The sequence below is a fragment of the Caretta caretta genome, chromosome 6 (assembly GCF_965140235.1).
Source record: "Caretta caretta isolate rCarCar2 chromosome 6, rCarCar1.hap1, whole genome shotgun sequence".
Classification (NCBI taxonomy): domain Eukaryota; kingdom Metazoa; phylum Chordata; order Testudines; family Cheloniidae; genus Caretta; species Caretta caretta.
The window spans coordinates 84543248-84566146 of NC_134211.1; the positions used below are offsets into that span (position 1 = coordinate 84543248).

Here is a 22899-nt window from a genome sequence, read left to right on the forward strand (position 1 = left end):
TTCAACAACTTGGTGTAGAATAGTATACAAGAGATGGGATAAGACTGCTGGAAATATTTAAGAATAATTTAAGATTCTTATGCTATTAAGGTATATTTTCATCAGAGCCAAATCTTGCTGTTCTCACACAAGCAGCTTACCACTTGAAATCACTGGGACCATGGACTGCGTAAGGATGGCAGACTACAGTAACTTCAGAAGCTCAGAATACTTTGAAAAATGTATCATTTTATTTGTACACTTAGAAAGTTGTACATAGAAACTTATAATACAGTCCTGCAAGTTACCTGTTGCTAAAAGAACTGCCAGCGAGAGGAGAGGGTATTATTTTATCAACTGATCATCAGGAAGTTAGAGGAATAAACAAAACAGGAGAAAAATTAAAAAAAGTTAAGGAACTCTTATTCCCCCCCACATACAAATTTTTATAAATACAAAACAAATTCACAAATTACTTTGAATGCTAAATAAATATCTACTTTATAAACTCAGACTGAATACCTCCAGCCAGCACTGGTACAGTACTTTAAAGGATATGCAATTGTACTCATTCATGTGTAGTGTTGAAAAGGTGTACTCAGAGTTTCAGACATTTACACAGTTTCTTCAACTGTGCTACAGTAGAAGATTTTGTCTGAGTTGACAAAGTCCTCGCAATACCACAGCTCCTAGAAAATCTAGAGGATAAAACAAGGTCATATGGCGCAGAAAAAAATATTTCTGGAAGATATTTGGACACATGAATGTCTTAAAAATGTACAAAACCTCTGTAAACCAGTACTGTATCCAATACATCTATCAAAGTTATTAGACACTGAATAAAACTGTAGCAAAGGTAATCTTTCCTACATTCTCCTGAGTGCTTAATATTAAATTGAGAATATAGTGCAGGCCACACTTCAAGGTGGTTAAACTGGTGTTATTGCTTTATACAGATATGATGACTGCATGATTTAATGTTTCATTTTCATGAATATAAAGGTTCCCTCAAAAAAATCCTTTGGAAGGAAGAGGTTAAATTCGTGACTTCTTTGCAGCCGGAGCAGCGTGGTCCACATTACCAGATGCAATAGGGAGTCCAAGCTTTTGAGCCTGAACGTGGAAAAAAGCCTGAAGTCTAATTCCAGCTTTTGCTTCACTTGTATTACGAGGGTTGTACTCAAAGCAGTTCGAAAACATCAGTTCAATGTCTTCAATGAATTCAGCTGGTAAATAAAAATTAAAGAAATGAGTTTAGTGCATTTGCCAGGTCACCACAGATAATCGTATGAGTAAAGCATACTGTTACGGCACTACAGAATTCAGTAGGATGATGCCCTTTGTAAAGACAGTTGCTAAAGAGATCTTCACCTATAAATGGGGTGAATTTAGTGTGTATGTATAGAGTCAGATTAACAACCCTACAGTTCGAGTCCTCTGTCTCCAATAATGGAAAGGGAAGTTTTCTGACATATCCCATCAATGTGCCACAACCCTATTCAACAGGTACCATCTCTAAGGCTTGAGGACGTAATTGAAACTCCATGACCATTCACGTTAGTTACATTTCACTTACACCTACATTAGTAGTACAACTACTAACACAATCACTACACTGAAAAAAGTGGTTCATACATTCCTAAGAATGCTTTTTCGAAGAAATACCAGTTTTCAAATCCTCCCATCCCAGCTCTGCTTAAGGGATAAGACCTCTAATTGTAAAGAACAGATCACAGGATTAATTACTTCAGTAAACAGTACTTACATGCTAATTTGTATTCACATTTATTCACTTTTTCACGGATTATATTTAAGGCAATAGGTTTTTTGATAATATCGTAGTAGTCTGGTACCTGCAAAAAAGTGTTCACTTTATTTTATTTACTATTTTATTATGTAAAAATATACATAAATGTATTTAATTCATAATAATTATGTGTTAAAATATACACAGAAAGTCACAAATTTACTTGGACTTTCTACTGTTACAGCAGAAAGACTTAATGGGCCCTTTATTGACAACCAGAATTTACTGAAATTCAGCTATTAATTTTTTGACCTAATTTTAAAGTTGTTCAAGCAAGGGACCACAAAATATAAAACGAATCAATAATGCATTCAGAGAAGTTAAAGAAATTAGGCAAAGAACCCCAAGCATAAATATCTGATGGAGAAAAATTTAAGAAAAAAAGAAGTGGTTTAATTTATAAGCTTTACATTTGTGTTAGAGCTGTTCAAACTTAAGATGCAAAAATAATTTATATTACGTAATATTACGTATTGTACAATGCTATTATCCTATACTGAAATCGGCTTCCAAGGGAGATTTTAAAAATCTCCAATGATGGGGATTCGACAAGCAGCTTGGACAAACACTAGTCAGGGATGGTCTACTTAATCCTGCTTCAGTGCTGGAGACCTTCTGAGGTCCCTTCCAGCCCTACATTTCTATGGTTCTAAGGTATCTCCAGACTCTTTTCATTTTGTTGTAGTACTTACTTTTATAACATTACAAGCTCCTTGATGCTGAGGGATGGCTGTTTTCACTCTATTACTCCTCACATATGTGAACTATTTTGTTCCTTGAAATGCCAGTTAGGCCTGTTTGAAGGGTTGGAGACACTGCAGATTTCTATGTGGCATAAAGGATAGACCAGGGGGTTGCAAGGGTATTACATGGGGGCTCACAAGCTGTCAGCCTCCACTCTAATCCCCGCTTTGCCTCCAGCATTTATAACTGTGTTAAATATATTTGAAAGTGTTTTTAATTTATAAGGGGGAGTTGCTCTCAGAGGCTTGCTGTATGAAAGAGGTCACCAGTACAAAAGTTTGAGAACCACTGGGATTGTCTGGTATCTGCATACAGTCTATGAGAGAGCAGCTGCTCAGTCAATCACTCAGAGTTAGTCAAAATAAGAGATGCATACATGATTAAAGCGAAAGGAAGGAGGATTCTTAAACCCAGACACTGATCATTTGGCTCACAAACCTTGAATTCTGTGCAAGCACACATTCCAAGGTCCACCCCCAAATCAGACTAGAAGACATTTTTAAATGCTGTCTTGTTTGTGGGACAATTTGAATCCCAAATTTGGTTGACAAGAAAACCCAGAAACATACATATATATTTTAAGCCAGATATAATTTGGCTATGGGCTCTCTTCTGAACATACATCTTGGGGTGCAACTTGCTAGCGAATTTGCAGGAGGGATCAGCAGTGAAGAAGGTAAAAATCATCCATTCCTTGGCATTTACAAAGAGTGATCATTAAGTACATCCAGGATTTGTAAATACGGGTCAGCACACTGACAGGCAGCAAGTAATTAAATTCCTCTGTTCTGGCACGACAGAATTAAAAGTGTAATCAGCAGTGGATTTTTCTTTTTCAAATCATAAAAGGGACTTGTTTTCTAGTGCTTTGCTTAATCTAGTTTGCATGTATCTGCAATGGAGCTCCTACCACTTTCTTCTGAAGGTCAAGATTAATACAGCTCCCCAATTGGAAGTTTTTCCTCAAATTCAGCCAGAGATTTTATTTTAATCCCATTACTCCAAGATATGGCCCTCTCTACTTGTTCCTGATCTAAGTAACTCCTCTCTCTTTGATGTTTATACCCTTCATTCATGTGTGTAGACTGTTATAATGTCCACGTCAACCCCCTTCTCTATGAAGATAGAGATTTTTTCCCCACTTTAATCTTATCATTCCTTCCAGCTGCCTAATAATTCCTGTTCTTGTCAGTTTCAAGTCTCAAGTTTTTGTGTAAAAAGTTGGTCAGAAATGAACAGAAGTTTCAGATCTAGTCATACCAGAGCAACCCCCATGCACAGGGAGCAGCTTCAATGTGATTGATGAGAACAGGCATTCTGTGATGCTAGTATACCCCTCCCATTCTTCTGTATTCAGAAACTAATGGGAATGAAATTCCTGAGCTAATTGTCACTCTACTGCACAATCATTCAGACAGCATGGTTAACAGTAAGTTACTCCTATGACACGGTTCTGTTTCAATGTCCCCTGCTTTGAAAATGTTTTAGCACTCAAATCACATCAGGAAGCAAAATCCAGTGACAATTCTAGTTCAGTTGACTTTTTAATAAGCTGTCAAGTCTTACCTTTGGCAATATAGTGCAGATTTTCAAAAACTTTGCTACACTTGGACATTTTCTTATTGAATTATTTCAGGTCTTAAAACCCTCAGGACCAGATTGTAGCAAAAAAGTGTGGCTGCCCTCTGAGATTGGTGGGCGGAACCAGGAAGACCATGCTCACCATGCCGGAAGCAGAGGGGCAGGAGAGGAACAGAAAGTATAAAAAGCCGGCCCTGTAGGTCAGCTGGGCAGCAGCTGCCAAAGACGACGGATGTATTCTCCTCACTGCTGATGCAGGAGCCCGCAGAAGACTTCAGCTACCTTGAGGACTTGCCTGAGCTACCAGAGGGGCCTGACCTGACCAACGGTGAGGCGCTGCTGGGTTTGCCAGTGGTGGTGTACCCTGAGGAAACCCACTCACCTCGCCAAGGTACCAAACCTGGGAAGAGTAGGAAGTAGCCCAGGGAAATTAGACAACCGTCTGGTAGAGTGCTGGCCTGATACAAGGTCAGCATGTTGCGGGCGGATCCCCACTGACCCAGTGGCAGACCACTCTTCTACTGTTAGGGCCCTGGGCTGGGACACAGTGGAGTCGGGTGGACCTGCATTTCCCTACCCGCTGCCATCCCAACCCTGGGGTGACAGCATCCGCACTTTCGGCCAGAAGGCCAGTGTGAGTCTACTTTCCGCTGAGCTAGCCCCCTAGACTGTGTAGAGCACTCACCTCTTGCCAGCCCCAGGCTCCTAGACTCTTACCTGCTGTACCCTGCTTGAGGGTTGGAGCTCTAGACTGTTGGGTGCCTCACCCTGCCTAAGGGCCTGGGCCCCTGACTGTTCACTGTTCCACCCCACCTGTGGGTTTGAGCCCTAGAGACAGTCAATTTCCCTCTTATGCAGAGTGCCGTTCCAGGTGCGTGACAGCGAAGAGGCATGGCCACTCTTGGAGATTTACAGCCACGCACGCCTACCTGCCAATACAGGTATATTAGGACTTTCACAGTAACTTGTCAAATTGGGAAATCTCAGTTCCTGACATCAAAGACTCAAGTTACATAGCAAGAGTTCTCTGAATCTTACTCAGTGGTATTCCCTTCTAGGGCTATTCAGTGAATCAGAATCTGATAATAAACATCATACCAAAATGTTGCCACAATATACATCCACCCCAGTTACCTGGACTTTGGAAACCAGTTTCATGAAAGGCCAGCTGTCATCATGTCGTACCAGTTCCACAACAAGTTGTTCAAAAGCTGACAGTTCATGGACTCCACCCTGACGACCCGAACTCCTCCTGTTCAATGAGGTGTGAGGAGATGAATCTGAAAAATAGATCACAAAACTACTGACAAAAAGAAAGAAAATGGCACACCAATATTAAGTATTTAATAAAACATGAAAACACTGGATGTGTAACATGCCAACAAGAGCTAATGGGATGTAGGGGATGGGAAGGTAGAAGATCAGATAGGGCTCTCTTGCAGTCTGGTCCGTTCAGCAAAGGGGTGGAAGACTTCTCCCGACCCCACCCCTGTAGTGTTTTAAATGCAGGTGTACTAGTAGCACTTCTGCTAAGCTTTATTTTGCCCAGCTACCCAATCCTGTGGGCCTTATTCACAGCAAGTGGGGTAGATTTGAAAAGCTAAATTTGGCAGACAAGGAGGCAGGAACTCTATGGATTTTACTGCTTAATTTCTCCTTCCAGAGTATAAAGAAAGCAGATGGGGCTCTGCTTCACTTCTTTGGATGTGTGGCTCATATGGGCAATAATAGATGGAAGCATTTGGGTTCTCTTTCTCACACTACTCACTCACTTTTGGAGTCAATTTATGTGTCAATTTACAGCTAAATATCATAGTTTGTTTACAGAACCTTAATTATCAATGTCAAATCATAGAAATGTAAGGCTGGAAGGAACCTTGAGACATCATTTAGTGCACCCCTACGCTGAGTTAGGACCAGTTACATCTGCACCATCCCTGACAGGTGTTTGTCTCACCCATCCTTAAAAACCTCCAATGATGGGGAGTCTACGACCTCCCTGGGAACCGAATTCCAGTACTTAACTAAGGATTTCTTAATATCTAACCTAAATCTCCCTTGCTGCAGATTAAACCCATTACTTGTCCTACCTTCAGTGGATATGGAGAACAAATGTGCACCCTCCTCTTTGTAACAGCCCTTAACATATTTAAAGCCTTCTGTTCCCCTTCAGTCTTCTTTTCTCAAGACTAAATATATCCAACTTTTAAAAATCTTTCCTCATAGGTCAGGTTTTCTGAATCTTTTATCATTTTATGTTGCTCTCCTCTGGACTCTCCCACTTTGTCCACATCTTTCCTAAAGCCTGGCACCAAACTTGTACAGCTGAGGCCTCACCAATGCTGAGTAGAGTGGAACAATAACATCCCATATCTTATGTATGATACTCCCGTTAATACACCCGAGACTGATATTGGCCTTCCCCCCACCCCCTAAAACACAGCAGCATCACCATTCAATTAGTGATTCACTATTACTCCCCAGATCCTATTCAGCAGTACTACTGCCTAGCCCAGTCTCCATTTTGTAGTTGTACATTGATTTTTCTTTCCTAAGTGCAGTACTTGTCTTTATTGAATTTCATCTTGTTGATTTCACACCAGTTTTCCAATTTGTCAGGGTCGCTTTGAATTCTAATCCTGTCCTCCAAGCACTTGAAATACCTCCCAGTTTGGTGTCATCTCTAAATTTTATAAGCATGCTCTCCATTCCATTATCCAAGTCAGTGAAAATAGAACTGACCCCTGTGGGACTCCACTAGATACATCTTCCCAGTTTGACAGTGAACTATTGGCACTGTATATAAAGAGTAGCTCTTTCAACCAGTTGTGCACCTCCCTTAAAGTAATTTCATCTAGACCACATTTCTCTAATTAATTAGTTATGAGAATGACATGTCGGGACTGTGTCAAAATCTTTACTAAAATCAATACAAGTCATATCTACTGCTTGTCCCTGAGTCCCCTATCCAGGAGGCCAGTAACCCCGTCAAATAAGGAAATTGGGTTTTGACATGACTTGTTCTTCACAAATCCATGCTGGCTATTTCTGATCACCTATTATCCTCTACATGCTTACAATCTGATTGTTTAATAATTTGTTCCAGTATTTTTCCAGGTATCAAAATTAGGCTGACTAGTCTATAACTTCCCTCTGTGTTCACCCTTTTAAAAACATAAATACTGTCTTGGCCCTTTTCAAGTCCTCTGGGACCTCAGCTCTCATCCACGAGTTCTCAAAGAAACTGCAAATGGTTCCAACTAGTTCATTAAGTAACCTAGGGTAAACTCCATCAGGCCCTGATGACTTGAATAAATATTATGTAGCCTGCTCCTTCCTTGTTCTGGCTTGTGTTCCTTCTCCCTTGTTGTTAATATTAAATTGTGTTAAGCATCAGGCCACAACAATTTTTTTTTTTTTTTTTTTTAAAAAGACGACTGACGCAAAATAGGCATTTAACACCTCAGTGTTCTTGGTGTTGGCCATTATTAGCTCTGTTTGCCCACTATGTAGAGGACCTCCACACTCTTGTCTTTTTCTTGCTCATGACTTATTTATTGAACCAATTCTTATTGCCTTTTATGTTCCTTGCTAGATGTAACTCATTTTGTGCCTTACCCTTTCTGATTTTGTCCCTACATACTTGTATTATTTTGTATTCCTTAGGAATTTGTCCACGTTTCCAAGTTTTATAGGATGCATTTTTCAGTTTCAGGTCATTGAAGAGCTCTTCATGAAGCCATACTGGCCTCTTACTATTCTTCTTATCTTTCTTTTGCATGGGGATAGTTTGATGTTGTGTCTTTAATATTGTCTAAGAAACTGCCAGCTCTCATGAACTCCCTTTTCCCTTAGATTGTCTTCCTATGGGACCATACCTACCAGTTCTCAGAATTGGTTAAAGTCTGCTTTTTTTTAAGTCCATTGTCCTTATTCTGCTGCTTTCACTCCAGAGTGGAATATACATAGGTACCAGGTCTCAAAGGACAAAAGGTTACTTACAGTAACTGGGGGTTCTTAGAGACATGTGGTCCCTATCTATATTCCAGTATGCACTCTCCTTCCCCTCTGCTGTATCTGGAGTCGAATTCTTGTACACTGCATCCATTGGGCCACACAAGTGCCCTTGCTTTCCTGGTGCTTTCAACCAAAGGCATAAATGGCAGAGTGGACTGACTGCCTCTCCAGTTCCTTCTCTACCATAAATCCAGTAGAGATCCAAAGAAGAGCGGAAGGAGGGAGGGTGAGTAGTGGAATATGGATAGGAATCACAAAACCTCCAGTTACTATAAGTAACAGTTTCTTCTTTGAGACCTGGTCCCTACGTGTATTCCACTATGGGTGGCTGACAAGCAGTACTTAAGTAGGAGGGTAGGGGGGGACAAATGGCAGAGCTGTTTGGAGAACCACTGTCCCAAAGAATGAATCAGCAGAGTTCTGCACTAGAACATAATGATGTGCAAACATATGTATGGAACTCCACATAGCTGTTCTGCAAATGTAAAGAAATAGGTACTTCCTGAAGTGATGCCATTGAATTTGCTTGTGCTCTTGCAGAATGAGCCCTCAACCCATGAGGAGGAGGAAGATGCAGCAGCTGGTAGCAAAGCAGGATACAACCCAAGATCCACTTAAGAGGATATAGCTTAACCCAGTGGTTCTCAACCTGTTTACCATTGTGGGCTACAGTGTTATGTGGGCCACATCCAATACTACCTATATGGCCCTGAGGATGTCACATGGGCTGCAACGCTGTGCTGATTGGATTGCAAATGGCCCACAGGCCGAGAACCACTTAATCTCAGATTCATTCTGCTGTAGAGAGAAACAAACAAAACAATCTACGTGATTTTCTAATTGGTTTTGTCCTTTGCAGGTAGAAGGCAAGAGTGCATCATATGGTAAGGGAGTGAAGTCTCCTCTCCAGACACATATTTCAGGGAGAGAGTGGGGACACAGGTAAGTCTTTATCATTTCTTGTGAAACGCCAGAACTACTTTGGGGGTGAATTTTAGAGAGTCATAAAGAGACTTTGTCCTTATGGAATATACTGTATGGCACATCTGCCATTAGAGCTCCCAGCTCACCCATGCTTCTGGCTGAGGTGATATCAATGGCAGTTGAATTTCTTATGGCTAAGTGAGACACAGAAACTAATGGTTCTAAGGGAGGCTTAATGAGTACTGCAAGTACAAGATTTTAGTCCCAGCGTGGAGTAGATTTCCTTACTGGTGGGAAACTTGTAATTAAGCTTTTTAAGAATTTGGTAGTCGGAGAGTGAAAACTGAATAACCACCAGAGGGTAGATAGCATGCACTGATTGCTACCAGGTAGACTCGAATAGAACTTAAGGGAAAGCTCAGCTGTGGTGAGAGAAAGAAGATAGTCCAAAAGGAGGGGAATATCTGCTGACTCAAGAGATACATGTTTCTTCAGTGCCCAGATGGAAAAACGCTTCCACTTGGCTGAACAGCATTTTCTAGTGGAGTCCTTTCTACTGTTAAGGATCATTTATACATCTTCAAACCACTAATATGCCAAAAACCAAGCCATAAAGGTAAAAAACATAAGGGTTGAGATGCTTGATCCTATCCGTCTCCTGGGCCAAGAGATCACAAAAGGACTAGATGGTCATCGGAGAACAAGATAACAGTCAGAGATTTGGGAATCAAAACTGCTGGGTCAGTTGGGGGGCAATGAGGATGACTTGTGCCCTATTCTGATGAATTTTCTGTAAGAACGGAGGTAGGAGCAGCGAGGGGGGAAAGGCATAGCTCAGATGATCTGACCAGTTGAGAAAAAGAGCATCACCCTTAGAGCATAGTCCTAGAGCTCCAAGTATATTTTGCATTTCTTGTTTGGGAGGTGAATAGATCCCAGTTGCTGGTCTTCCACTGAATGAAGATGCTATTTACGGCTGAATCATGAAATTCCCACTCACAATTGATGGCAAAATGCCTGCTGAGGGTGTCTGTCAACCCATTCTGAGTTCCTAGAAGATAAGCTGCCAGCTGGGTGATTTAATTCCTGATAAACCAGTTCCACAGGGTGACTGCATCTATACACAGGGGAACTGATCTTGCCCCTCCCACCCACCCCCCGTTTGTTGATGTAAAAGACAGTTGTCATGTCTGACATTATCAGAAAATGATGGGACTGGAGGAGTTGGAGAAAAATCTTGCAAGCTTCTCAGGCTGCCTGGCATTCCAGAATGTTCATGTGCATCCTGGTTCTCAAGATGTCCAATTGCCCTGCACAATGTGGTTGTCCCTGTGGGCTCTCCAGCTAGAGAGAGGTGTCTATAAATGATCACCTTGTCTGGCAAGGATGGTAGGAAGGGGATGCCCATACATACCTGATAGGGATCTGTCATAAATATAAAGGGAAGGGTAAACCCCTTTGAAATCCTCCTGGCCAGGGGAAAGCTCCTCTCACCTGTAAAGGGTTAAGAAGCTAAAGGTAACCTCGCTGGCACCTGACCAAAATGACCAATGAGGAGACAAGATACTTTCAAAAGCTGGGAGGAGGGAGAGAAACAAAGGGTCTGTGTGTCTGTCTATATACTGTTTTCTGCCGGGGATAGACCAGGAATGGAGTCTTAGAACTTTTAGTAAGTAATCTAGCTAGGTATGTGTTAGATTATGATTTCTTTAAATGGCTGAGAAAAGAATTGTGCTGAATAGAATAACTATTTCTGTCTGTGTATCTTTTTTGTAACTTAAGGTTTTGCCTAGAGGGGTTCTCTATGTTTTTGAATCTAATTACCCTGTAAGATATCTACCATCCTGATTTTACAGGGGGATTTCTTTATTTCTATTTACTTCTATTTTTATTAAAAGTCTTCTTGTAAGAAAACTGAATGCTTTTTCATTGTTCTCAGATCCAAGGATTTCTATGCAAATTGGTGAGGCTTTTTATCCAACATTTCCCAGGAAAGGGGGGGTGCAAGTGTTGGGAGGATTGTTCATTGTTCTTAAGATCCAAGGGTCTGGGTCTGTAGTCACCTAGGCAAATTGGTGAGGCTTTTTACCAAACCTTGTCCAGGAAGTGGGGTGCAAGGTTTTGGGAAGTATTTTGGGGGGAAAGACGCGTCCAAACAGCTCTTCCCCAGTAACCAGTATTAGTTTGGTGGTGGTAGCGGCCAATCCAAGGACAACGGGTGGAATATTTTGTACCTTGGGGAAGTTTTGACCTAAGCTGGTAAAGATAAGCTTAGGAGGTTTTTCATGCAGGTCCCCACATCTGTACCCTAGAGTTCAGAGTGGGGGAGGAACCTTGACAGGATCCTTCCACCATATCAGGGAAGATGTTAATTTGGAAAGAATGGTTACCATGGTATTCATGCTGTGTTTGGTTAGTGAATAACTGTCTGGGGCCACGCCTGAAGGCCATATAGGTAGAGTGTGACAAATGGGATTGTGACTGTGGCAGACCAGGTGCCAGCTCATGCCACAGCCCCAGGCCAATTCACTTGTGTATTCGTATAGATCAAAGTGATAAATGTATAAGAATGTATTTGATATTTAAAGTTCATGAAAACTAGTGGGATGTTACTTGCATTGTTTTCACTTATTTGTGTCCTATTATAATGTAGTAGCAAACATTTACATTGTGTATACCCCTGCAACTAAGTAACCTATCAAATGAGAAAGGAGCCTTGTAGAATGTAAATGAAAAGTGCTCATTTCAAAGTAAGTGGTCTGTGTGTGTGATGACTGAAGGTCAAAGGACCAAAATGGATTCCTCGCTCTCCGTCAAAGGAAGAGCCCACATAGGTAGTAACACTCTCAGCTTGTTTTCTGTGTGAAGAAGCTATAAGTAAAGATTCAAGGAAAGATCCTGTGTCTCTGGACTATTTGGACTTTTACAGAGAAGTGCCCCAGAAGAAAAAGAGCCCCAAAGACAATCTGGGTATTCTGAGAAGACTTTTGGGAAACTAGCAATTTATTACATATTGCCACCATTTGGGATTACAAACTATGACTCCTTGTGCATATATTTTACCTGCTTTAACCTCCCAATAACTCTCACTTCCTTTTCTTAGTTAAGAAGTCTTGTTATTTTACTATAGAATTGGCGGCCAGCTTTGTCTTTAGTGAAAGATGTAGTGTTCCAACTGATCTGGGGTAAGTGATTGGTCTCTTGGGACTGGAAGCAACATAGATCTGATGTGATTTTTGGTATAAGTAATCATTTTATCACAAAGTCCAGTTTGTCTGGATGGCAAGATAGACTGGAGAGTCTAAGGGAAAAAATGGTTACCCACCCTTTTGTAACTGTTGTTCTTCGAGATGTGGTGTTCATGTCCATTCCATTGTAGGTGTGCTTGCGCACCAACGGAGACTTTTAACGGTACCCGTAGGGCCGTCTATTGTGCCCTCTGGAGTGCCGTGCTCATGGCGCAGTGTGCCCTCTCGGTTCCTTCTTGCAGACAACTCTGACAGAGAGGCAGGAGGGTGGGTAATGGAATGAACACGAACACCACATCTCGAAGAACAACAGTTACCAAAAGGTGGTTAACTGTTTTTTCTTCGAGTGCTTGCTCATGTTGATTCCATTGTAGGTGACTCACATGCAGAATCCATGCAGAGGGTCGCGAAATAGACTTCCTGCAGCACCGACCTGGGATTGCACCACCAATCCAGAGACCAGAGGACGTGGCTCAGCACCGTGACCACTCGGTCCGGGGGCGCCTGCTGGGAACGTAGACTGAGGACAGCCACGCTTGCAGGGGCCTCAGATGCAGCTGGGTGTGGCTTACCACGTAGGTGCATGTGGCCAATCAGTCGCAGGCACGTGTGGGTCACGGTAGGCGGTTGGCTCTGTTTGCGGGCAATCAAGACTGACATGACTTGAAAACACACTTTTGGCGGGAAGGCCCTGGCCCGCATGGAGTTGAGAACCGCTCTGATGAATTCTATACGTTAAACCGGTGTTAATGTGGATTTTTCTGTGTTTATTAGGAAACCCAGATCGCTGCAGGTGGAGCGCACCAGAACAAGGCTCCTCTGGACCTGCCCTTGATGAGCCAATTGTCAAGATACAGGAAGATCTGGATCCCTCAATGCCTCAGGTAAGCCGCCGCACATTTCGTGAACACCCTAGGGCCCAAGAACAAGCCAAAGGGCAGCGCCATAAACATGGTACTATGAAACGCAGGAAATGTCTGTGCCCAAGGAAGATAAAAGACGCTTACTAAGTCTAAGTCAAGAATGGCGTACCAGTGCCCTGGATCCAGGGAAGGGATGATGGAGGCCAGGGATACCATGTGGAACTTCAACTTCGTGAGAGACTTGTTGAGGCCCCACAGGTCCAGGATGGGTCTGAGCCCCCCTTTTGCCTTTGGGCTTAGGAAGTAGCAGGAGTAGAATCCTCTTCCTTGCATATCCCAAGGAACCTCCTCCACAGCCCCCCATAGGAGGTTCTTGACCTCCTGAACGAGGAGTTGCTTGTGAGAAGGGTCCCTAAAGAGGGACGGGGGAAGAGGCAGAGTGCGAAGGAGGGGCAGCCAAAAATTGCAGAGTGTAGCCCCGAGTCACTATGTCCAGGACCCAACAGTCCGAGGTAACCCACAACCAGGCCGAGTGGTAAGGGAAGAGGTGGCTTAGGAAGGGGCGGGAAGGATCCGGGCAGTTGGTTGGTGCGTCACTCCTGAGCACGCCCTCAAATGAGCGCTTTTGGACCCCGTGGTGTTTCACCAGGCCAGGCTGTGCAGGAGATCAGGACGACAAAGAGCAGCAGCAGCTAAACCTGGTGTCCCTTTTTCTCATAGGCCCCTGCTGAGGCTGCCACTGCCTAGGTGGCAGAAGAGGCCAGAACAGCTGCCTGGACGTCTGAGGGATGTGCATCCCCAGGAAGTGGAGGGTTGCCCTTGTGTCCTTTAGGCCATGCAGATGTGCATCCGTTTGGTTGGAAACTAGGCAGATGTAGTCTAACGGAAGGTCCTGGATCGAGACCCACATCTCTTGGGACAGGCCAGCGGTCTGGAGCAAGGAACTGTGCCGCATAACCACCGCCAAAGCAACCACTCAGGCAGCTGAACTGGCCGCATCCCAGGCCATCTGGAGAAAGGACCAGGTGCTGCGGTCCCTTCATCCACCAGGCTTGTGAACTCCTGGGCCGCCTCCTAGGACATGGAGTCCTTAAAACTTGAGGAGAGTCCCACAAGTTAAAATTGTAGCAGCCCAGGAGGGCTTAGTGGTTTGCCACCCGAAACTGGACGCTGGCAGTAGAATAAATCTTTCAGCCGAACAAATCCAGTCTCTTGGCCTCTTTGTTCTTAGGAGTAGAACTGGTAGGCCCATATTTGTCCCGTTGGTTAGCCACGGACATGACCAACGACCCCGTTGGTGGATGAGTGTATAAGTACTCGAACCCTTTTGTGGTAATGAAGTACTTCTTTTCCGCCCTTTTTGAGGTGGGTGGGATGGAGAACAAGGTTTGCCAGATGACTTTGACAATGTTCAAGACCCCTTTGTGTACCAGAAGCGTGACCCAGACTGGGGCGGACACGGAGCACATTAAGTAATGTGTCCATCTGTTCCTGCATCTCCTCCGCCTTGAGGCCCAAGTGAGTTGTCACCCTGCAGAGCAGTGCCTGATGCTCACGAAAATCTTCCAGTAGGCCCCGTGACCACCTTGTCCGGGGAGGATGAGGATGATTGGACGACCGGGGGGGGGGGCATGCTCATTGGGGGGAAAAACCCCCACTGGGACACTAACTAAACAATTAATGGGTACTTAACTAACAACGATTAAAACTATTTACAAGTAAAGCACAAGGCTAAACTAGATGAGAAACCGCTGAGCGCTTGCGAAGCAAGGAACAGAGGCGGTCCAACTGACCACCATGGGTGGTAAGAAAGAACTGAGAGGCACTGGCGCCTGATATACCACGCCACGAGCACAGCACTTCAGAGGGCGCCACAGCCAGCTCTCCGGGTACCGCTAAAGCAAAAGTCTCTGACAGCCGCGCACTTGGGTGCACGCAACACCTACAATGAAATCAACACGAGCAAGCACTCGAAGAACAACTATCTGTGACTCCATGGTAAGGTTCATGTTTGTCATTGGCTTGGTGAATTAATTATAGAACACATCACCAGTTTGGGGTGTCTACCCTGTTTTCTGACAGTCTGCCCTGAGGCAGGCCCTATGTCATAAGCCACTCCAGACAGTGTGACAGAGATAACAAGCACATGAAGCCATGTACCCCAGGATGGAAAGACGAGTTCTGACTGGAGCTTGAGGATTGCATATAACCTGATCTATTAGGTTGCTCATGGTGCAAAACCTGTCCCTTGATAGATAAGCTCTTGCCATGACTGAAGTATTAAAATATAGTCCGCATCATAAGGACAGACTTTTCTAAGTTCACATTGACTCCAAGGGAAGAGAGTAGTTGAGGCATTGATGAGGTTGACTTCTAGGCTTCCTGAGGCACCTTGGGAACGAGAAGCCAACTGTCGATAGAAGAAAAAGATGGAATGGCTTCACCAGAAATGCACTGCTACTGCCAGAACGACCTTAGTAAAGGTCCCAGGGGGCAGCAGTGAGGCTAACTGGGAGCACAGTGTATTGCAAGTGGTCGGAGCCCACCATGAATCTGAGAAAATGCCTGTGGGTGGGGGTGAATATCTACATAAAAGAAAGTATCCTTCACATCAACAGCTGCAAACCACATCATTTTCCAGGGATGGGATTATTTATGCCAGAGTGGCGATGTAAAATCTCAGTTTGCGAATAAAGCAGTTGAGATAACAGACTGAAGACCGGTCTCCAACCTCCCATTTTTTAGAAACTACATAGAGTAAAAACTTGTCCATTCGTGTTGAAGCTCTATTGCATCTTGCTGGAGGAGAGATTCCATTCCTCTTGCCTGAGAATCCCCTTATGAGAATGGTCCCTAAAGAGGGACAGGGATGGGGACTTTGGAGGAGGTAGGGACAAACTCAATTTTATTGCTGTAATGGAAGATATCTAATATCCACTTGACTGTTATAGCAGTTCAGTTGTGGAAACAGAGTGTTAAATGACCACTGAAAAGTATTTGGGGATAGGGCAGTGGTGGCATCATAAATGGTTTACATTTCTCGAGCTCCCATCAAAAATATCTTAGTGGGGGATGGGAGGTTCAGGGAAACAAGACTTCTGTATTTCTTTGTGCCCTCCTTGTAAGAGACAAGGCCACAACTGAAATGCCAATCTAGGTTTGTAAGGCTGCTTGAGATACTTTAAAGGACTCCTGCCCCCCAAAAGGAAGTATGAAAGGACTCATCTGTCTTTTCATTGAAAAAAATGGGCATCATCAAAAAGGTAAGTCCTTCACCATGTTTTGGACCTCCATGGGAAACTCCGAAGCATGCAACCATGACTCACTGTTTAGATTAAAAGAAAAGGAGTACTTGTGGCACCTTAGAGACTAACCAAACCAATTTATTTGGTTAGTCTCTAAGGTGCCACAAGTACTCCTTTTCTTTTTGCGAATACAGACTAACATAACTGTTACTCTGAAACCTCTTTAGGTTAAGTTTTTGTCACAATTATTTTTAGTAAAAGTCATGGACAGGTAGCAGTCAATCAACAGTAATTCGCAGAAGCCCAAGCCCTGCCACCCAGGGCTTATCCCACTGTGCACGGCTGAAGTTGCAGAAGTCATCCAAAAAAAAAAAAAAAAAATCACAAATCCATGACAGACTCATAGCCTTACTTATGGTGCATCACAGTGGCCTGTCTGCTGCACCAACCGCTGGATACAGAAGGGCAGTTCTGGCCACCAACTTACCCTCTTCACTCAGAGCCTGGAAATGAGCTCTGTTCTGCTGCGAGTCTGTGAATTCCGAATGAGAGAGTCATACTTAGCCAACAGCACTTGATGGTTTGCTATTCTGAAATGAAGGCTAGTGGATGTTGGGAAGAAAGGTTTTCACAAGTCAGATGTTTGGGCTTCTTGTCAGGAGTAGATTTAATATGATGTTGTCTAGGTCAATGGTTCTCAAACTTATTTGAATGCGCCCTCCTTCTTTGTATCTCTAGTAGTTTATGCCCCTGCGCCACACAAGTATGTATAAACCCCCCCCACAACATGCAACTCTTACTAAATATTAAAACCATCAAGGAAACAATTCATTTTAATAAGAGCAAAAGCAAAACTGCAATTGTGATTGATGTTTACAATTAAATGGATTAATGTACAGATGGCAACGACTTAATATAATGCTATGGAAGCTGAACAGAAATCCATCAAAATGCACAGCACCATCTAGAGCACAGTTGGTCCGCAAACCGTGGGGCACACCCCCCTAGGGAGGCATGAGGGAATGTTCAGGGTCGGAGGGTGGTGCAGCGGAGCCTGGGCCAACCCCCATGGGGGGTGGGGAGGGAGTGCCACCCAGCCCTGCTCCACTGCCAGCTCTGCTCCAGCCCTGTCCCCAGCTGTGGTCCCACACCAGACTCTGCTCCCAGCCTCGGCCCCCTGACTGTGGCCTGGCAGTGGCTCTGGACCGCGGCGCCATTCCTGGCCCTGGGGGGAGGGTGTAGACAGGGGTAAGAGGGGGGGCATGACCCTACAAAGTTTGGGGATCACTGATCTAAAGTCGAATGCACAGTACCATCTGAGGACCTGATATGTCTGGAGGAATAAGCTTTGCTAGTTATTCATTGCTGTGGGTAAATTGTGTGCATTAAAATTTTTTTCCCCTAAAGCTTCTCACATACAGAATACATATTGCCCCCAAGTTTGAGAACCTCTGCTCTATACTAATATTCCAGTCATGAGATTTATCCCACCAAGTCTCTGTGATGCATGTTACATCATGATTTTGCTTATGTATGAAGACTTCCAGTTCTTCCTGTTTATTCCCCATACTTCTTGCATTGTATACTTACATACAAGATGTTGAGATTCCCCCCATTGTTTTCCCTCGTTAAACCTGTGAACCTATTGTAATTTTCCATTCCCCACCCCCAAAACTTCCAGCCCTCTGTCAAGATCACCTTTCATACTTACCTGTAGGGTTTTGTCACCCTGCCTCCTTTTAACTTAGTTTAAAGCCCTCCTTACTATGTTAGTAAGCACCTCAAGATACTCTTCCCCTTCATCAGGGGAAGAGATTGGGGAAGGAGGACTGCTGTGGACCCTAACAGCATCCCACCATGGTCAAGGAAGTCAAAGCCCTCCTGTCATCAGCATCTGTACAGCCAGGCACTCATCTCCAGGATATATCTATCCCTGCCCAAACCCCTATCCTCAACCGACAGGATTGATGAGAATACCACTTTCACCCTCAGTCCCAGAGCCTTATTGTAATCACTACTGATCTGCTCAAGGTCATACCCTGACAGTATGACCAGCAGCTTTCATTTTGGGAGACCCAGTTTCAATAAAATAGCCCCCCAAACACAATTCTCAGTTTGGTTCAGTCCCATATGTATATCAAGGCCACATATCTGAACTGTGCTACAGCCTTGCTGAAATACAGTACAAAGTCAGTAGTGACCTAATGAAGATCACGTCAGGCACATTAGGATAAAAGAGGAGGAATCTAGGAAGCTCAATATAAAAATATACTTTTTAAAAATGTGTATAACCAAGAAAACAGTTAAAAAAACCCCAAAACAACAGCTCATACATAAAGGATTAAATAGAGCATCTATCTACTACACGGTTATAGCAGAGTCCTCTCTTACAGTCTGAACTACCATTTTTCCATCCTACAAATACAACTAATTCAGAGAACAGTTACTCTGCTTTCTGATCGGGAAGGACTAGCAGAGTATTGGCTACAGGATAAGCAGAGACACCTAATGGTGAAGGTCTGAAATGGTACAAAATGCCACACAAAACATTCACATTTTTTACTGCCACTCTTGCTAATTTGCAGTCTTTTGTCACATATAAGGTCTTTTTGTGGCATTGTGGATTTCCAAATATTTGTCTCATTGAGTGTTTTGGATCATCTCTCCAAAGGTTATCAGCTTACATTTTTCTAGGCTGAATCTCTTTGTTAGTTACCCATATTCCTAATTTCATTGTCCCATTATTTCTGTGTCCTCCATGGTTTACTTGATAGTTATTATTAGGATTTGCTATATTTAAAGATTTAGTATTTGCCTTTTTTTTTTTTAAGCAGTTACATATGGAGTACACTCATGGTCAGTCTATCATCACTTCCAGTTCACTAACTAGAAAGCCCCCCACATTAAGTGAAAACACTAAATTAACACTTGTGCCGTGGATCTGATCACTCAGTTTGACAGGTTAATTCACAGTACTGAAGGATTAGTGACAGAAATGTGCAGTGGCAACAGGTTAATTTTCAATGGAACCGACTTGTAGATTGTAAGAATTTTTCCATATAATCATTTGTCAATAAGTACCTAAAAACCCTAACCTTCCCCCTCTCCACCATCTAAGGAGTAGCTTTAACTTTTTCCTAGCAAAGCTTTTCTAACCTGTGGATTGTCGTTTCCTGCCTCTTCTCTTAGATTCACTATCCTGAAGAGGAAACTTCTGTGTAGAAACTGGAGGAGATCTTCTAAGTCGTTCACGTGAGTCTGTGGTGGCAACAATTCTGAAGCCAAGAGAAGGACTGTTCTCTGATGTACTATCAGCAGTCTTCTTTCCTCTACGTCGTCTTCGAGGACTGAGTAATTCCACAAATACGTCTGCTTGTAATGAGCCTTGACTCTGACGAGTAGTACGGCTGTGCAGTCTTAAAGAAGGTTTTCTTACTGATGGAGGGGCTGACTTTATCTTTCTTATCCCCCTTCCAGTAACTCTGGACGAAGTTTCAGTTTGCTTAGGTGTATTCTGCTGACTCCGAGAAGCATATCTTCCACTGGCCTGACGCTGGCTGCTCCGACTTGAAAAGGGGTTGTTGAGTTTAGCTGCTCTCATTTTTAATGGAAGTTTGACTTGTGGTCTTCCTTGTTTTGATGGGCTGTAAAAATGTAAGTACATAGCAGTATTGTACAAATCGCTACTTCTAACTATTCTAAACTCCTACTCCCCTCTTCTCCTCAAGGGTTCTAATTCAGTACCTAATTTCTGTTTAACAAGACAGAAAACTGGCTTCCACTGAAGCTGGCATCCAACTAGCATTCTTAAATATTGCTCTGTGGAGTTCTCTAAAATCAAATGCTCTGTGCAGCATGGAGTAAAGAGATTGTGAAAGCCTAGTCAGCCCAACAGCTTAATATTTAGAAATGTGCTGTCTGGAGAGACCCCTGGGTTCTATTCTTTAAACTGGCTCCTTGTTTCTTGAGGAAACAGTTTGCTAGTAATACACAGGAATCTCATCTCCACATAAATAAGCTGCAGAGATGACAGATTCTAACAAAGTCCTGTCCAGTCCTTGGGTCTGCCAAAATGCCCTCACAAGGCAAGATCAAGATTAGAGAAGGGAGATCCAAGAGACACTATTTGGCAGTTGATGGTCCCATGGAAGTGTATGTTCTTTCAAATGATTAACCCCCAACTTCTGGGGATAGGATGTAACTCCTCTAATTCATACTCAAATGCAAATGACTATCGAGAAAAAAAGCGTTGCCTCGGTCACAAGCTTCCTTTAAGCTACATTGATTTGTGACACAAATTCATCTATTTACTGGATTTTTCAAACTGCATGTTTACTTGGCCCTATTACACGCCCCTAGAATTCTCCCTTTGGAGAGAACCTTTTTGTTTTCTTTACTATCCAGTTCTCACCATGTCCATCTTGTCCCTTGAAACTCACAGTATCTGAAATTTGGGAATTAAATTTTCTGAACAGCACCTCTCTTGAATACCAATACATCTTTGTGGCTTAAGAATGAGCAGACACCCCATAGTTAGTGACCACAGGTGGTATCCTATCAAATACACATTAATAAGAGTGTATTTTCATCCCTAGGAGTGGATATTTATGCACATAACACCAATACACCAAACGCTGAGGGCCAAGGTCACCACTGACCTATGTGTCTGCAACTCTTTCAGTTGGTGAGCTCTTTGAGACAAAGACCACATACTTCTGTCTTGTAGAACACTAAGCACACTTAATCAATTAGAATAATAGTGTTACCATTTAACAGTTCTTATGGCCCCTGACTTACCTCATTTCTTCCTCCTCTTGCGATTCATCATCTTCCTCTTGTTCCTCCTCATAATCCTCTTCCTCACTTTGTCCCACTTCCCCATAGTAAGTCTCTTCCTCCTCTTCTTCAAACTGTTCTGAAGCCTCTTCATCACTTTCCATAGAAGGTCTCTGCCTAGAGGAGAGGCGTCTAGAACGTTGTTTTGGTCGGCACTCTGGACAAAACCAGTCTCCTTCAGGAATGGCCTGGTAATATACAAATATGCATTAGTGAGGTGCCATCGGTCTTAAGCCTTACCTGAATTCTGGATTTTCAAAAGCTTTTTCTTCAGGCACCTTGAGCTTGGGCCTGATACAGTAGATATGATAACCTCGATCACAGCCATCACAGAGCACCATGCTTTCCGCGTCACCTTTCTTTCGGCACATCTTACAGCGAGCATTTAGAATGGACTTAGACCAGATAACGCTTCGATCCAATGTGGAGAGATGTAGAAAGACTTGAGACAGGCTGCCAGAAGAAAGAAGAGATTCTCTCCAGCGGTCCAGGACTGTTTTATATGAACGTCCACCATCACTGGCATCTTGTATTACAGGAAGGAAACAGAAATTACTTATACAAACATCCAGGTTCACTCTAGACTGAAGATTCTATGTATCTGAACTGCTACTCATGGGTAAAGGCTACTTTTCATGTGATAAAATAGGAAGCAGCACCCAAGGAGCATTCCCATTCATTTCTTAACCCTTCAGTGTCAGGGATTTCCTGGCTTATATCCTGGCACAAGAGTTTAGTGCAAACCTGTGAACAATGAATTTTCACCTTTGGATTTCACCCTTGAACACCAAGCTGATGTCAACACATGATGTGACTTTTCATGTCAAGTGTCTTGCTTTGGTGTCAGATTTGAAATCCAAGAGATTCTTAAACCAAAAGAATGAAAATTCTCCAACACACAGGCACTAAATAAATTAAAAGTAACTGGAAATACTTTTTTTTTTTGTTTAAACCCAGATCGTTACAGGTCAAAGAGGAAGTAAAAAAAGTTACTGCAGTTGCTCAGCACTGATGTTTATACAGTAACTCCGTTTTCTCATTAAAAAAACCTAAATCACGAACCCCAAATTTGAAAAAATGAAGTAAGTAAATACAAGTTGCATGGTCCTATACTGCAGGAAGAAGAGAGAATCAGCTAGATGGACAGCACTCATGTTTTTTCTAAAAAAACAAAAAAACCCCACCCAGATATACCACGGATCCCAGGCCCTGCAACGTTCCCCTTTACAATTCTTTCTGTGGAAGACATATAAATTGTGGCTTTTGGAAGAGTTCAGAGTGGGTAAGAAAAAAGTTATGTCCTACTTGGCTGCTTCTTCCCTACAGGTGCAGTAGAGGTGAGGTCTGAATCTGTCCCTGAGATTTTAAATGACCAACAAGCTCTCTGGAAATTTATGACAGGTTTCAGAGGAACAGCCGTGTTAGTCTGTATTCGCAAAAAGAAAAGGAGTACTTGTGGCACCTTAGAGACTAACCAATTTATTTGAGCATGAGCTTTCGTGAGCCACAGCTCACTTCATCAGATGTGTACCGTGGACCAGCAGGAGAGTGAGTCTGTGTGTGTTTGGGGGTGGGGGGGAAGTGAGAAAACCTGGATCTATGCAGGAAATAGCCCGACTTGATTATGTAAAGAGTTGTCACTTTGGATGGGCTAG

The 22899-nt window shown here is 43.1% G+C and overlaps 1 protein-coding gene across 3 annotated transcripts in view; it reads right to left on the reverse strand.

Moving 5' to 3' along the window:
* Positions 1–208: 208 nt before the first annotated feature.
* Positions 209–22899, reverse strand: part of BAZ1A (bromodomain adjacent to zinc finger domain 1A) — a 116270-nt gene continuing 93579 nt past the window's right edge. For all 3 annotated transcript variants that reach the window (XM_048852312.2, XM_048852310.2, XM_048852309.2), the window contains 6 exons: positions 21523–21770; positions 21206–21432; positions 19565–20052; positions 5246–5391; positions 1745–1832; positions 209–1205 (listed from right to left, as the gene is read on the reverse strand). In XM_048852312.2, coding sequence (XP_048708269.1) covers positions 1015–1205; positions 1745–1832; positions 5246–5391; positions 19565–20052; positions 21206–21432; positions 21523–21770 — 1388 coding nt within the window. In that variant the 3' untranslated portion in view covers positions 209–1014. The remainder of the gene's footprint in view (positions 1206–1744; positions 1833–5245; positions 5392–19564; positions 20053–21205; positions 21433–21522; positions 21771–22899) is intronic.